The sequence below is a fragment of the Lissotriton vulgaris genome, chromosome 6 (assembly GCF_964263255.1).
Source record: "Lissotriton vulgaris chromosome 6, aLisVul1.2, whole genome shotgun sequence".
NCBI classification, from domain to species: domain Eukaryota; kingdom Metazoa; phylum Chordata; class Amphibia; order Caudata; family Salamandridae; genus Lissotriton; species Lissotriton vulgaris.
Genome location: NC_141694.1, coordinates 1,532,874,468 through 1,532,887,494, shown reverse-complemented (window position 1 = coordinate 1,532,887,494; position 13,027 = coordinate 1,532,874,468). Strand labels below are relative to the sequence as shown.

Genomic DNA, 13,027 nt, shown 5'->3' with positions numbered 1-13,027 from the left:
TGAATTGTACTACGTTTTGGATGAACCACAACCAAGGGGGATGGCCCGGTCCGGTCTTATTCGGTCTGTAACGGCCTGAAACTGCCCTGTCTTTGCCCCGTCTTCGCCCGCGCTGCGTCCCGCGCTGCGGGAGTTAGAGGAACTTAAATAGGGGCGTGGAGGGCGGGGGGCGGGCCGGCAGGGAGAGCAGACCGGAACGGTCTTGCAGGGACTTCTGGGTATTGAAGTCCCCGCACGCTCGCAGCCCCGCTGGTTGCACACGCCCGGTACCGCCTGTCAGCCTCGGTGAACCCGGACTCCTCTCCGCGTTATCTCAAGCCCCGCACAGCGAAGCGGCACCCGCGGAGCGGGTGCGGCAAGATGTTGTTTGAAGCGCTGCTGTGACGCGCTGGTGCTTCTGCAGTCCTCCGTCAGTGCAACTTTGTAGCCAGAAGGTAAAAGTGACCCACTCGCTTGGCCGCTGGTACACCCTTTTCAGGTCTCAGGTGGGCGGGGGGCGGGCCGGCAGGGAGAGCGGACCGGAACGGTCTTGCAGGGACTTCTGGGTATTGAAGTCCCCGCACGCTCGCAGCCCCGCTGGTTGCACATGCCCGGTACCGCCTGTCAGCCTCGGTGAACCCGGACTCCTCTCCGCGTTATCTCAAGCCCCGCCACACACAGCGAAGCGGCACCCGCGGAGCGGGTGCGGCAAGATGTTGTTTGAAGCGCTGCTGGGACGCGCTGGTGCTTCTGCAGTCCTCCGTCAGTGCAACTTTGTAGCCAGAAGGTAAAAGTGACAATAATTTGCTTTTCCAAGTGTTGAAGCATCGTCTTCTATCGGAAATTGGGTTAAGAAGTCACTGGTGGACTTTAGTATGACAAACCCACTTGTGGACATTCCCACCACTAGAGCAATGAGTAAGATTAATCATTTCAGATTGTAGAGGTCACATTCATTTTGTGTAAAGAAAATAGAAAAACATTTTTCTAACCTTTAAATAGCCTCAGAGTTTCACACAGCGCAAACAATTTATGTAAGCACTTGCAGCGTATTCATGATCTACACTGATACAAAGGTAAGCACCAACAACCCCTGCAGTTGTTTTGTGCTTGCTGTTGATAATGTAAGACTATGCAGCAACAATTTACAGCAGATAGGAGTGTTTTGTCACATCTTTCTCTTGGAAGTGTAAATTGCATACAGAATCTACAGCCAGAGCAAACGTTGATTGTGTTTGGGAGTAGCAGAACTTTTACTGATGTTAATTGAGAATTCTGTAGTGTTTCTGGGAGCACTTTCATGATTCGTCCTAGGGAACGGGTTGATGACGCTGAACATGGTAGCTCAGCATGGTAGGGGATGGGGGTTCACTTACTCAATGGACATCTTCAGCATGTGTAGAATTGAAGAGTTCCAGTATCTCTGGATTCACCATTTTCCATTGTCAAACTAACAGCAAAGGGGCAAGCTACCACAAAAGGACTCTTAAAATTAAGTATGCATCGCAGAAACAAATTAAGGAGTTTTCTTTCAACAAAAAGGAAAATTGTAAAATTGTAAAAGTTGTCTATTTTTGAACAGATGTGAAAGTGCAAAGATTACCGAGCAGGGTGTTCTGTTCCAGGTTCTGGGTAGGATCTGCAAATGCATATTGAGTAGTTGTACTAATGTGGTAAATGTCCAGGTTTTGAGCGTCTTGCGAGTCAACAAATATAAAAATGAGGAAGAGATATTCAGTATTTAGAACAGCTAGGAAAAAGATCAAGACCAAGAAGGGTTTTTGTACTTTGGGACGTGCTAGAACACCAGGTGAACAAGAGCATACTCCCGTACAAGAATATAGGAAGGTCCAAAGCCATAGGCAGCTCTATGTCAGATGTAAAGCCTGAAAGACAGAATATAGCAAGAAGCCAGCCTGTGTGAGGTGCAAAAACAGTTTTTGTCAAGAAAGGATGAAAGTTGGCTGCTGTAGTCAAGATGCTACAGGGTTGGAAGGATTATGAGGAGTAGAGCAAACTTTGAGTTAAATCAAGGACCAGAAGATCATGAGTGCTACTGATTCCTAGATTTAATGGGTTCGTATTAGTCAAGTTCTTCAGTTAACCAGGAATTAAAGTGAATATAATTAGAAAGGGAATTTGGCACTCATACTTAATTTATGGTTGCTAATGAATTAATAGGTTTCTAACCATCCCAGCTGAGGGAAAGAGTTCTTAGAGGAAACTTAAATGTAAAGACAAATTAATCCATCCCGCTGTTAGCTCATTAGAACAGAGAAAACCAGATCATGCTTATGAATCATCTTTTAAATAGGCCTTTTCAGTTTTTGAGAAAGACTCAATTAGGATTAGGAATTGATCATGGTAAGGGCATTTGGGTCAATCAGAATAATAAGCCTAAAGGTAAAAATGACCTACCATCAACATTTTGAACGAATGAAGTACTAAATGCACAATAAAGTCTGTGGCTCTAAGTTGGTCCAAGGTTCTGGAGAATACTAAACAAAGAAGCAAATCAGGGTGCTTGTCAAGATGATCATGCCATTGATCACAAGCCAAGGAAAACATGTCGAGGATAAGCTTTAAAAGAGTATGACTTTCCTTGACCATGATGGCGCGACCACCACCTAGCCTAGTTTGCTGATTTACGTGGATGATCTTGAAGTATGTGGGGCCTGCAAGAGCAACTTTGTGATCTAAGGTATGCGTAGGCAATTTTTAGTTAGAAATAAACTGTCCAAATTTTGGTCTGCTATAATGCTAGCAAAGAAAGTGTAGTTTTTAGGAGTGGAACATAACATAAAAACTACAGATTTAAAGGTTTCTTAGGTTTTCTCGGAAGGGAAATAAGAAGAACAAGTATCGGGCGTGGAAAAGGGAGAGGGGGCACCTCTAGACTGTCAGCAAAGGAAGTAAAAGATAGCTTATGTGGTAAGGTTAATTGGTTGTAGATTTAGAAGTGCCTCTTGCTGTAAGTCATGTGCAGCCTGTCAATGAGACTCGAAGAACCAACAGCGGATTGTTCCCTGAACCAAGCATGAGTTCAGAAAGGCACAGATTGGCTTGCATATGGCGTGCTGCCTGCAGGTTTATGTATGCAGATGTCTTAAACGTATTGCCATGTGGGAGCACCAATGAAATTCAGCCTCACTATCAAGGTAATGTAGAAACTCGGTCATCAACCAAAATCACCCAATGGGAAGGAAGAAAGAAGACTAAAATGGAACCCAGGAACTCATGCTTAATGCCTGCTACCATGAAAGGAAATATAACAGAATCAAAAGGGTAAACACATTACAGTTCAATGAAATAAAATTAAAGAGTTTATGTACTCAACTGAAATAAATAGAAAGAAGGAGACAGAAATAGAAAACAGTGGAAAAAAAGAAAGATAAGTTGAAAATCATCCTGCACGTGTGAGCTAGAGAAACAAGAAGTGTAGAGTGGTGAACTAAAGAGGTTTGAGGTGCAAGACATAGAGGACCGGTCAACCGCTAATGCCACAGAACGCAGAGGTCTAAAAAGTGCTGCCATGTTAAAGCACCAGTACACAAGATAACTACAGGCTGCCATCTTAACATAATGGAAAGAGCATAAGAGTTGTAGTTGTTTACAATATTTCCAGCATGTTTTCTTTGTTGCTACTGTGGACTGGCTAACACAAGGAGTTCCATGTATTACTGAAGTCTTTGTGAGAGTGTGGTTAAAAATAAATGCGTTCAGTTTTAAATATCGCCTTCCTTCTGTTTCTGTTTCAGTACAACTAATGTGTTGGCTCTTCCCAACCAATTTAAAGATGGCTATTCAAGCTTCATTTGTGCTGGTGATTGCAGGTGGTGGGCATGGACCCTCATCTGTGGGGACTGAGTCTTATTTTTCGTCATTGTACTTTGACCCAGAGCAAGAGAGAGCAAGGCACAAAAAAGAGAATTCCGGAGAAAGACAAAGATTAGTATACATTGTGAAAGGGAGAAAGCTGGGGTAAAAAACAACCAGAAGCAAAGGCATCAGGTGGAATTAAGACAAGCCTGCCCTGGTATTCCCACAACCAAAGCACTGGGCAGCACTGTCTTTCACCTTCAGAAAAACCTTGAGCCCCTGCTTTTTTTTTTTACTAATTGCACTCTGTCAGTTATAATGCTGATTATGTCGCCAGAGTGATTCTTCTCAATGCACCTCATATTTTGGGAACATTCCACTATTTGATTCATTTTCATGGATGACACAAATAAATGAAGCGTATGATATCACGTATGATTTTTTAATCGCAATACTTTAGTAAGTGTTCTGTGGCTTGATTGGAGGGCCATTTTGTACTTGTTATAAAAACATCTTAGAGTATAGGCATGAATGATTTATTTGGGACAGTGTCATATCATTTCATTAGTTGTTCATCGTTACCTTATCTTCAAACTAAAGTTCAAGAAACTCACATCTCATTAACGTCAAAATATCCTTGTTCATCTGTTCTGAACTGAACAAAAACATTAATACATGAGACATTTCTCAACCACCAATAGAAACTGTATTGTAATTTTAAACATTTACCAGTGGGATACTTATCTGAAAAACTGAGTTGGTGTTTTCTATTTTATTACAGTTTTTGTTCTAGATAAAGTAAACTCCTATGCATTGTGCACACAAGCAGGCTTACAAAATATTCTATGCATGCTTTTCAACCATCATCCATAAAGAATGGGAACCAGAATTCAGCATCCAAACTGCATACATCACAACAGCAATGCATCAGCTAAGTAATGCATTGGAATGCTTTATAGTTCAGTTTACATAGTCATTTTCATATTCTGTTTAAGACGATCAAAATTCATTCCACACTATCATCCCTTTGTCCTGACCAGAACAACTCGATCGCGTTGAAGAAGGCATGAACCATATCAACCAAGACATGAAGGAGGCCGAGAAAAATTTAAAAGATTTAGGGAAATGCTGTGGTCTTTTCATATGTCCTTGTAACAAGTAGGTACTGGGTGCCGACTCTGCTCTGTGGTGTCCAGTTCTTGTCACAGTGAATGTCTGAAGTTTGTCTTTCTTCTTTGTCCTTTTCCATTTCCTTCATTCTGTGGGGATAAAATACTTGTGTTTAATCAGAACAACTGGAGCGCATCGAAGAGGGCATGGACCAAATCAATAAGGACATGAAAGAAGCAGAAAAGAATTTGTCGGACCTAGGAAAATTCTGTGGTCTATGTGCCTGTCCATGTAACAAGTAGGTGCTGCCTGCCTGCCTGAATCTTTGAGCACCCAAGGCCACCTTCCAAGCCTTGTGAAGCTCATCCCTGCTAGGCACATTGGCAGGATGAGCATGTGGCATGCAGAGAGATCAGTTCTTGCTCCAATGCATTCATCTCATAGAGTAGACAACTCTCAGTTGGAAATAGATGCATCAAACGTAGGCTTACTGCAGTGCGAACTGCACGATGACCACCTTCCAATCGATCAATATTTCAACATTTTAAGCAGCGTGTACCAAACATTTGATCTAATTTTATCAAAATCTCTATTGTTTGGTAGCCAATGAACAATCAATATTTTACCTCATTTCACGGTCACATTTCACGACAGTAACAATTTGGCAATTGTAAATGCTGAACTGGATACAATGGCAATGTTAAAAGAAAAGAGAGCTTAGAATTCTCATTTTTTTCTGTAAAATCAACTGCATTTGAAGGTCAATGAAGGGCCTTACTAGTTGATCTTCAACAATTTGTGAAATGGCTGTTGTTGCAAATGCATAATTGCAGTCAACCAAACTTTGCCTTTGCTAGGTACACAGTGTGCTGGCCGAAATGTTGAAATATTAAGATTTTGCATGCAAAAAGATCACAGAAATTATTTTGTTCTCATACATTAGCACTTGTAAACCTGACGGAAAATCAGTACAAAATGTGACATGTTCATTTAAAGTTCGAAACAAAAATTTAAAAACAAAACATTCAGGTTTATTTTTAAAAAGCTGCGTGCCTATCAGGCAGTGGATTGACTTTAATATGGTGTATGGGTGGATTTTCGGTTAAAGAAGTGTCAATTACATAGATGTTCTCAATGAACATTTTTCAAAGCCCATCATTTTGGGCTTAGAAATTTGGGCTGAGTTCTTAGACGATAAAGTGCCATGGTTTTGTAAAAGAGGGGACATTGAAGGACGTAATTCAAATGTAAGCCTACACATCTTTCTTGATATTATTTTTTCTCTTGTGGGCAAAAGTCTCAGATAGCAAATAATGATCAGTTTCCTCTTTTCGAAGCAGGGCTCTTATAGACATGGAGGACCACGAGGGAGGCTTCATAAACGTTATTTTGTTACCACTGGGCAGCAGTGAATGGTCCTCACTGTGAGATGTCTGTATAGAACAGAATATTTAGATCAATTAAACTATTCCTGGATGTCTATACTTGCATGGTTTTCAATCCATTTCAAATGATAGACTTGAAACGAATTTCATTTTACATACATATATCCCTACTCTATGTCCATGTAATTAATTTTAAACGGAACCATGTATTACACTGCAGTCCATTAAAGACATTTCGGTTTAAAGCTGACAAGTAGTTGTTTTCTGCATGCATGTGAAGAACAAAAGTATAAATAAATGCATGCAAAGACACCCAGATGTGGGGGGCATGGACTACTTTTTTGTACATTTAATTCTGAAATTGACAGTTTAGAAAATGGCTTCTACAGAAGACCATGGAACAACAATCTTCTTAAAATGTTCCTAAAATATTGGATGCAGGAAAAAAGCAACAACATTTGTATTACGTCAAAACTTCCACGTAATTAAACTGTAATTTTATAGAAAATATTAGAAACTTGGATGCAGGTATATTTGATTTACTATGTGGACCTTTACATGGTACTGTTTTGAAAATTAATTCCATGAGTCCCAGTGTGTCTGTGACGTAATATAGACGCTAGTCTTGGCAGTTTTGTTTTATGTTTGTCTGCCAGTATGTTCTGTGTTTTGTGTTAAAATATAAAAGCATTACTGGAAAAAATACGAAATGTTGCCCAGTGTTCCCTAATCAAATATATGTTTGCATACAATGCAGACATCATAATTCCCACGTGCTTAATTGACAAGGGATAATTTAGAACGGCCTCTCTATAATTATATATTTCTGTTGTTATAGAACATATAATTTAAAATAGACGTAACACTCATTCAAGAACAGTCTCTTCCCCCTCCCCCCCCCCCCCCCCGCCCACCAAGTGAGGATTGCTGTTTGCAGTATTTGCTTGGATGTACTGCCTTGTTCTTCACACTTTTTTCCTGTGCAGGCTAAAATCAAGCGATGCATACAAAAAAGCCTGGGGGAACAATCAAGATGGCGTCGTAGCCACCCAACCAGCCCGTGTGGTGGATGAGAGTGAGGAAATGAACATCAGCGGTGGCTTTGTCCGCAAGTGAGTTTCCGCTGGCTATCACTACTTCTTTCTCTGCTGTTATTGACATATTTACGAGAGATGGTGCAAGAACTTGAAGACTTAAATCATGAAGCGACAAAGCTACAAATGAAGGATATTTTTCCACTACATAGCTTCAGTGAGTTCAGGGAGTGCACTGCTTGGCTCATCCAATCAAGTGACTGAGCTCTGGTCAGGAAAGTTCTCATCCAATTACACTGATTGATTGAGACATGCTCAAGTTTACTGCAGTAGATTGCCGTATGGCAAGTAAGGGATATTTATAGACTTAGGGGCAGATTTATGAGTACTGGCGCATCTCTGCAAATCAGCAGGGATGCGCCAGAACTGATGCGTCAAGCATTTCCCTCCTTGCGGCACCACAGATGTGCCGCATTTACAATGCGGCGCACCATGGTGCAAGGAAGGGCAGATGCGTGACGCATCTTGTGGTGTACGGGCGGCGCGTTGCTGGAGTAGCGTCGCAAGTGCGACGCAACTCCTGCAATGTACAGAGGCCACCCATACATAACGTGGTGCGTCACTCCTTACGCCTGCTTCAAGCAGACGTAAGGATTTGACGCAGCAGCGTCGTAAAACTGACTCCGTGAAATCTTGTAGATTTCACTGCGTCAGTTTTACGGGGCTTTCCTACGAGGGAACCCCCAACCTGCGACAGAACGCCCACATGAAACCTGACGCAGGTTCCATGTGGCGCAGGGCTTTATAACGTGACCCATCTGCCTAGATGCGTCACATTGTAAATAGGTTACAGGGATGCGCCACGTTACCGCGCCGATGCGTCACGCAACGGCGGCGTAAATGTGGCGCAAGTCCAACATAAATCTGCCCCTTTATTTTTTATTGTGTGTTTATTCATTAAGGGATATTTATGGACTTATTTTTGGTGTGTGTGCAAGTCGATTCAATATTGCTTATGCCATATATTAATAGGGATCTTTTAAGAGACAGATTTCCAGCAGGATGCAGGATTAAGAAAATGCTGTTATTCCACATGCTGGTCACATATGACCACATCAATCTAAATTTGTCAATGGTGTGGTATATTTTAAAAAGTAAACAGATTTCCAGATGGGTTATTTATGTGTTTCTAGTGTAAAGGGAGTATATAGCCTTTTGGCCTCTTTGTGCTGGCGAGGAGTATAAATAGCTGTGGATTTACATTAAGGGTATCAGAAAGGGCATTAGATAGTGGTATGGGAACTATTCATATAGTAAACCTTTAAGTTTATTTTTAGAAAGAGAAGAGGCAAGATTTCTGGCTTCCAATTCAGGGAGACAGAATTTACAATGCTAACTTTACAAAGTGGGGCCTTTTGCACGCATCCTTTACCACACAATGCCTTTACCACGCAACACCTTTACCATGCATGCTTTTTCAACTAAAGGTAAGTATATTTGCGGCAAGTGTGTGTGTGTTTATGTACATATGTAATTTCATTTGGGTTTAGGGGTGGGTAAGGGTATTCGGATGGTAAGGGGGTTTAGCGTTTAGGGATAGGTAAGGGTATTGGGAGGCAAATGTCTTTTTAGGGTTAGGTATAAGGTGATAATGGTGTTTTCCAGGTTTGGAGTGGTTGAAGGTATTTGGTGGTAAAGGTGTTTTTTAGGGTTTAGGGGCAGGTAATTGTATTGGGTATTAAATGTGTTTTTAGGGTTTAGGGGCAGGTAATGATATAGGGAGTCAGGAGTGTTTTAGGGCTGAGGGTGAGATAGGATATCGGATAGTAAGGATGTTTTTAGGGTTTATGCATGGGTAAAGATATTGGGTGGTAAGGGTGTTTTTTAGGATTATGAGGTGGGTAAGGGTATATGGTGGTAAGAGTGTATGTAGGGCTTAGGGGTGGGCTAGAGTGTTGAATGGTAAAGATGCTTTTAGGGTTTAGGGGTGGTTAAAGTTAGTGGGTGTTAACAGTGTTTTTTTCGAGCATATGGACAGGTAAGGGTATTGGGGCAATGGTGTTTTTAGGGTTTAGGGAATGGTTTGGGTATAGTGTGATAATGGTGTTTTTAGAGTTTTGGGGTGAGTAATGGTATAGGGTGGTAAGGGTGTTTTTAGGTTTTTAGGGATTGGTTATGGTATAGTGTGGTCATGGTGTATTTAGGGTTTATGGATGGGTAAGGGTTTTGGGGTGGCAAGGGTGGTTATACTGGTAGGTTAGGGTATTGTATGGTAAGTGTGTTTTAGAGTTTAGGGGTGGGTAAGGGTATAGAGTGGTAAGAGTATTTGTAGGATTTACGGCTGGGTAAAGGAATAGGGTGAAAAGTTTAGAAAAAAGGGATTCCCCAAAAAAGAAAAGATTTATTTTCATCCTAATTTAAAAAATGGCGGTGTTTGGGGGCGTCTCACCTAATTAAAAAATATTGGAATGTACAGGAATAAAAAGCATGTGGGGGGTTTAAGGTGCCTCTCCCAATTAAAAAAATAAAAATTCTTCTTAATAATGCATATATACATAGGTTCATCAATGAAAAGCGTTTCAACGCCACGTCAGGGGTAGTAAGTGCTATATAAATACAATGAAAATTATATATATATATCTCACAGACACACACACACATATTTAAAAAAGAAGGTCGTTCACTTACCTTATATAGACTTACCTTTATCTATAAAGGCATGTGTGTTAAAGGTACATGTGTGGTAAGACATGTATGGTAAAGGAATTGCGAGGTAAAGATATTGCGTGGTAAAGGCAAGCATTGTAAAATGAAGTTTCATAATCATTGAATATTTGAGAGTAAAGGTTAATTGGGAACAGATCAGTAGAGGCTGGAGGGATTTCCATTAGATGTTATAAAACTCGAAAGAAATAGTCCTTCCACTTCGTGCAGGTAGTTACTATAGTAAGGAGCAACTCACAGGCAAATATATGAAAGGAAAGGAGCCAAAAATGGCGGAACAATTTACATATGCTTTTTAAAAGTGGTTGCAATCTTATTGGATTTATTTTTCTTGGGCCTCCAAAATACTATCAACAGCAGCCAATTGACACATCTGAAATTCTGCTAGTAATTAACTACAATATTGTTATGTAATTAGTGATACTTATAAGTACAAAGTCAACATCTTTGGATCCGCTTTTCCTTTTTTGCATTTTTTTTTATACCAACATGGCAAAAATGCATTGACATATTTAGCATTAAATGCTGTTGTAAGTTTATAATTTTCTAACTTTGTTGTACAATATTAATCAGTTAGTCTGCATAGACTCAACGCCATAAAGAACTTGAATCTTGATCTCCAGTAATCAAAGTTTCAAACATAAATTTGCAGGGGCATCTATAATCCTGGGAAATTTTAACAGCAAATGGGACAAAATGCTGTCATAAACTAAAAGGGGCCGAAGGATTAATTGTATCTTGCAAACTAAGGGCATCATTTAGCATTCATAGACCAAGAAAACAGTGATAACTCCATGGTTCTTCCTCGCCACCAAATTAGAGGTAAACATACCTCATTAAAAGGTAGGGAACTGACAGGTTTCTGATGACCGAGTCTCAGCTGGCTCTGCTTTTGAAGACCCTCGACTGGGGTCATCCACCTGGTGGCCATCGGCAACAATGTGTCATAATGGCTGCTTCATGTAGGGCACACAGTCCAATACATTGCCGACCTAGGCAGGACATATAATTTATAACCTCGTCCGCAGGGCGAATATTCCCTGATCATGTGAGGCATAGTAAAGCTAGGCAAGATAAATCAATAGCCCCATGCTCCATTGACTTATTTTGTATTTCAAAATGAACAACCTCTTTGTGGTTACACCTAACTTTATAAAGGCCCCTAAGCTGTGTTTGGATGCATTGAAGCCCATTCCTGAAAGGCTTATTTCTGGCCTCAAATCTAATCATGACAGTTAGGACACTACAAAATACTATCTCCAATTTGCTCTGTTATCAGTCAAAAATAGGATTTATTGGAAAAGTATGGATTTTTTGTATAACATTGCCACGATCACTAATCATGCAGCACAGGGCAGTCGCACCTGTCCACTACACCAGCCCCTCGTGATGTTGCTGCTGAACCAAGGTTGTGGAGAGAGCGCCCACACAGCTAGCCACAAGCCAATGTTCAATCCTGTCCCTGTGCTATGGTGGCTAACCCCAGGTCACACAAGAAGGCTCTCTCAACCCTAGCGACCCCCAGAGTAGAGCAGGGCAGGAGGGTCACGCAGCCAGAGTCAACACCTGTGGTTAAGGATGTAGCAAGCCTCCAGTCAGGCACCCGGAGCTCGATGGCCACCCACGGGCCCTCGTGAAGAGAGTCCAGATGGTAGTTGTGCCCTATACATCGGTGGTGTTAGCTGCAGGGATGGTATTTCCTATAGAGATCTCTCATATCCCCATATGTGAATAGCCTTAATATTTATTGTGCTGGGGCCCTATATATAGTGTTGAAAGAGATTTTCGTTTAAAATGTTAAAATAAATTTGGAGTATGAGGCAACCTGTATAGAATGCATTGAGAGAGGTTTGGATTTACACATTGATGCTTGATGTACAGAAGCACATCATATGTGTCCCATTAAATATTCACTCAATGCCCAACTAACATCAAGCCATTGTGACTCTATGCCTGTGGAGTGTGGAGGGCTGCCGGTGGCACAATGAACTTTGAAGCCAATAGTAGGGAAAAAGGACACCATTATTTGGCATACTTTCAAATGTTGTTGTTGTGGATAGTTTAGCATGTATGATTATTTCAGACTACAGCATTCAGATCCTGTGAGAAACTGGGTTGTTGGATGAGGGGCATTTTTTGGAGCCTGTAGCTCAGAACAGGAGGTCAGTCAGCTGTCCCTTGTAGTCACTTAAGCCTGAGATGAAAGATACAGGTCCAGTCTTCTCAGCAAGCAGGGCAGGCCTCAATCAGCAAGGTCAGCAGAGCGTCCGTCTTCTTTAATATCTTCAGGACCAGGTCTGTACTAAAAAATGGACCTGATTGTCCCCTTTTCATGGGAGTGGGAGAAGCTGCTGGAGTTTCCCCTACAGAGATGTCTGAAATTTCCTGCCTATAAGGAATACTTAAAAACCAACTGCCAACTACACCTAGTCATGTGTCCTAGGAAACAGTCAGCAGGCACCACATGGTTAGGACAAGAAAATGCAAACTTTCTAAAAATTGCAGTTTCAGAACTGGTACTGAAAATCTGACTTTACAATTTAAGAGGGTTTAAAATTGCAAATCCTCAGACACCAAACATGATCTTCCTACCTTCTCCCATTAAAAAGTTATCACTTATTAAATGTAATGAGGTAACCCAATGTTATCATATTGGAGATGTAGGCCATGTAATGGTGACAAATTAATTTGAGAGTTTTTCACTACCTGGACATAGAAAATTAAGACTATATGTCCACATTTTAAAACATAACGTTCCCTGGCCTAAGGGCTGTGTAGGGCCTAGCCTAGGGGGAACATATATGTATTAAAAAGGAAGGGTTAGGCCAGGCAAAAAGGTTTCTTTTGTCAGGTCAAAATGGTAATTTAAACATGCACACATGCCTGCAATGGAAAGTCTGAGACATGTTTAAAAGGCTACTTAAGTAGGTGGCACAATAAGGGTTCAATGCTCACTAGTAGTATTTAAATTACAGG

The 13,027-nt window shown here is 41.1% G+C and overlaps 1 protein-coding gene across 2 annotated transcripts in view; it reads left to right on the top strand.

Annotated features, from left to right (window-relative positions):
* LOC147709107 (synaptosomal-associated protein 25) overlaps positions 1–13,027 on the top strand; it is a 282,645-nt gene that overhangs the window by 208,149 nt on the left and 61,469 nt on the right. Inside the window, exons 5-6 of one of the 2 annotated variants that reach the window (XM_086927713.1) lie at positions 5,089–5,206; positions 7,280–7,405. In XM_086927713.1, the coding sequence (XP_086783839.1) occupies positions 5,089–5,206; positions 7,280–7,405 (244 nt within the window). Of the gene's footprint in view, positions 1–4,838; positions 4,957–5,088; positions 5,207–7,279; positions 7,406–13,027 lie in introns of both variants that reach the window. The other variant, XM_086927714.1, reaches the window with a different exon arrangement.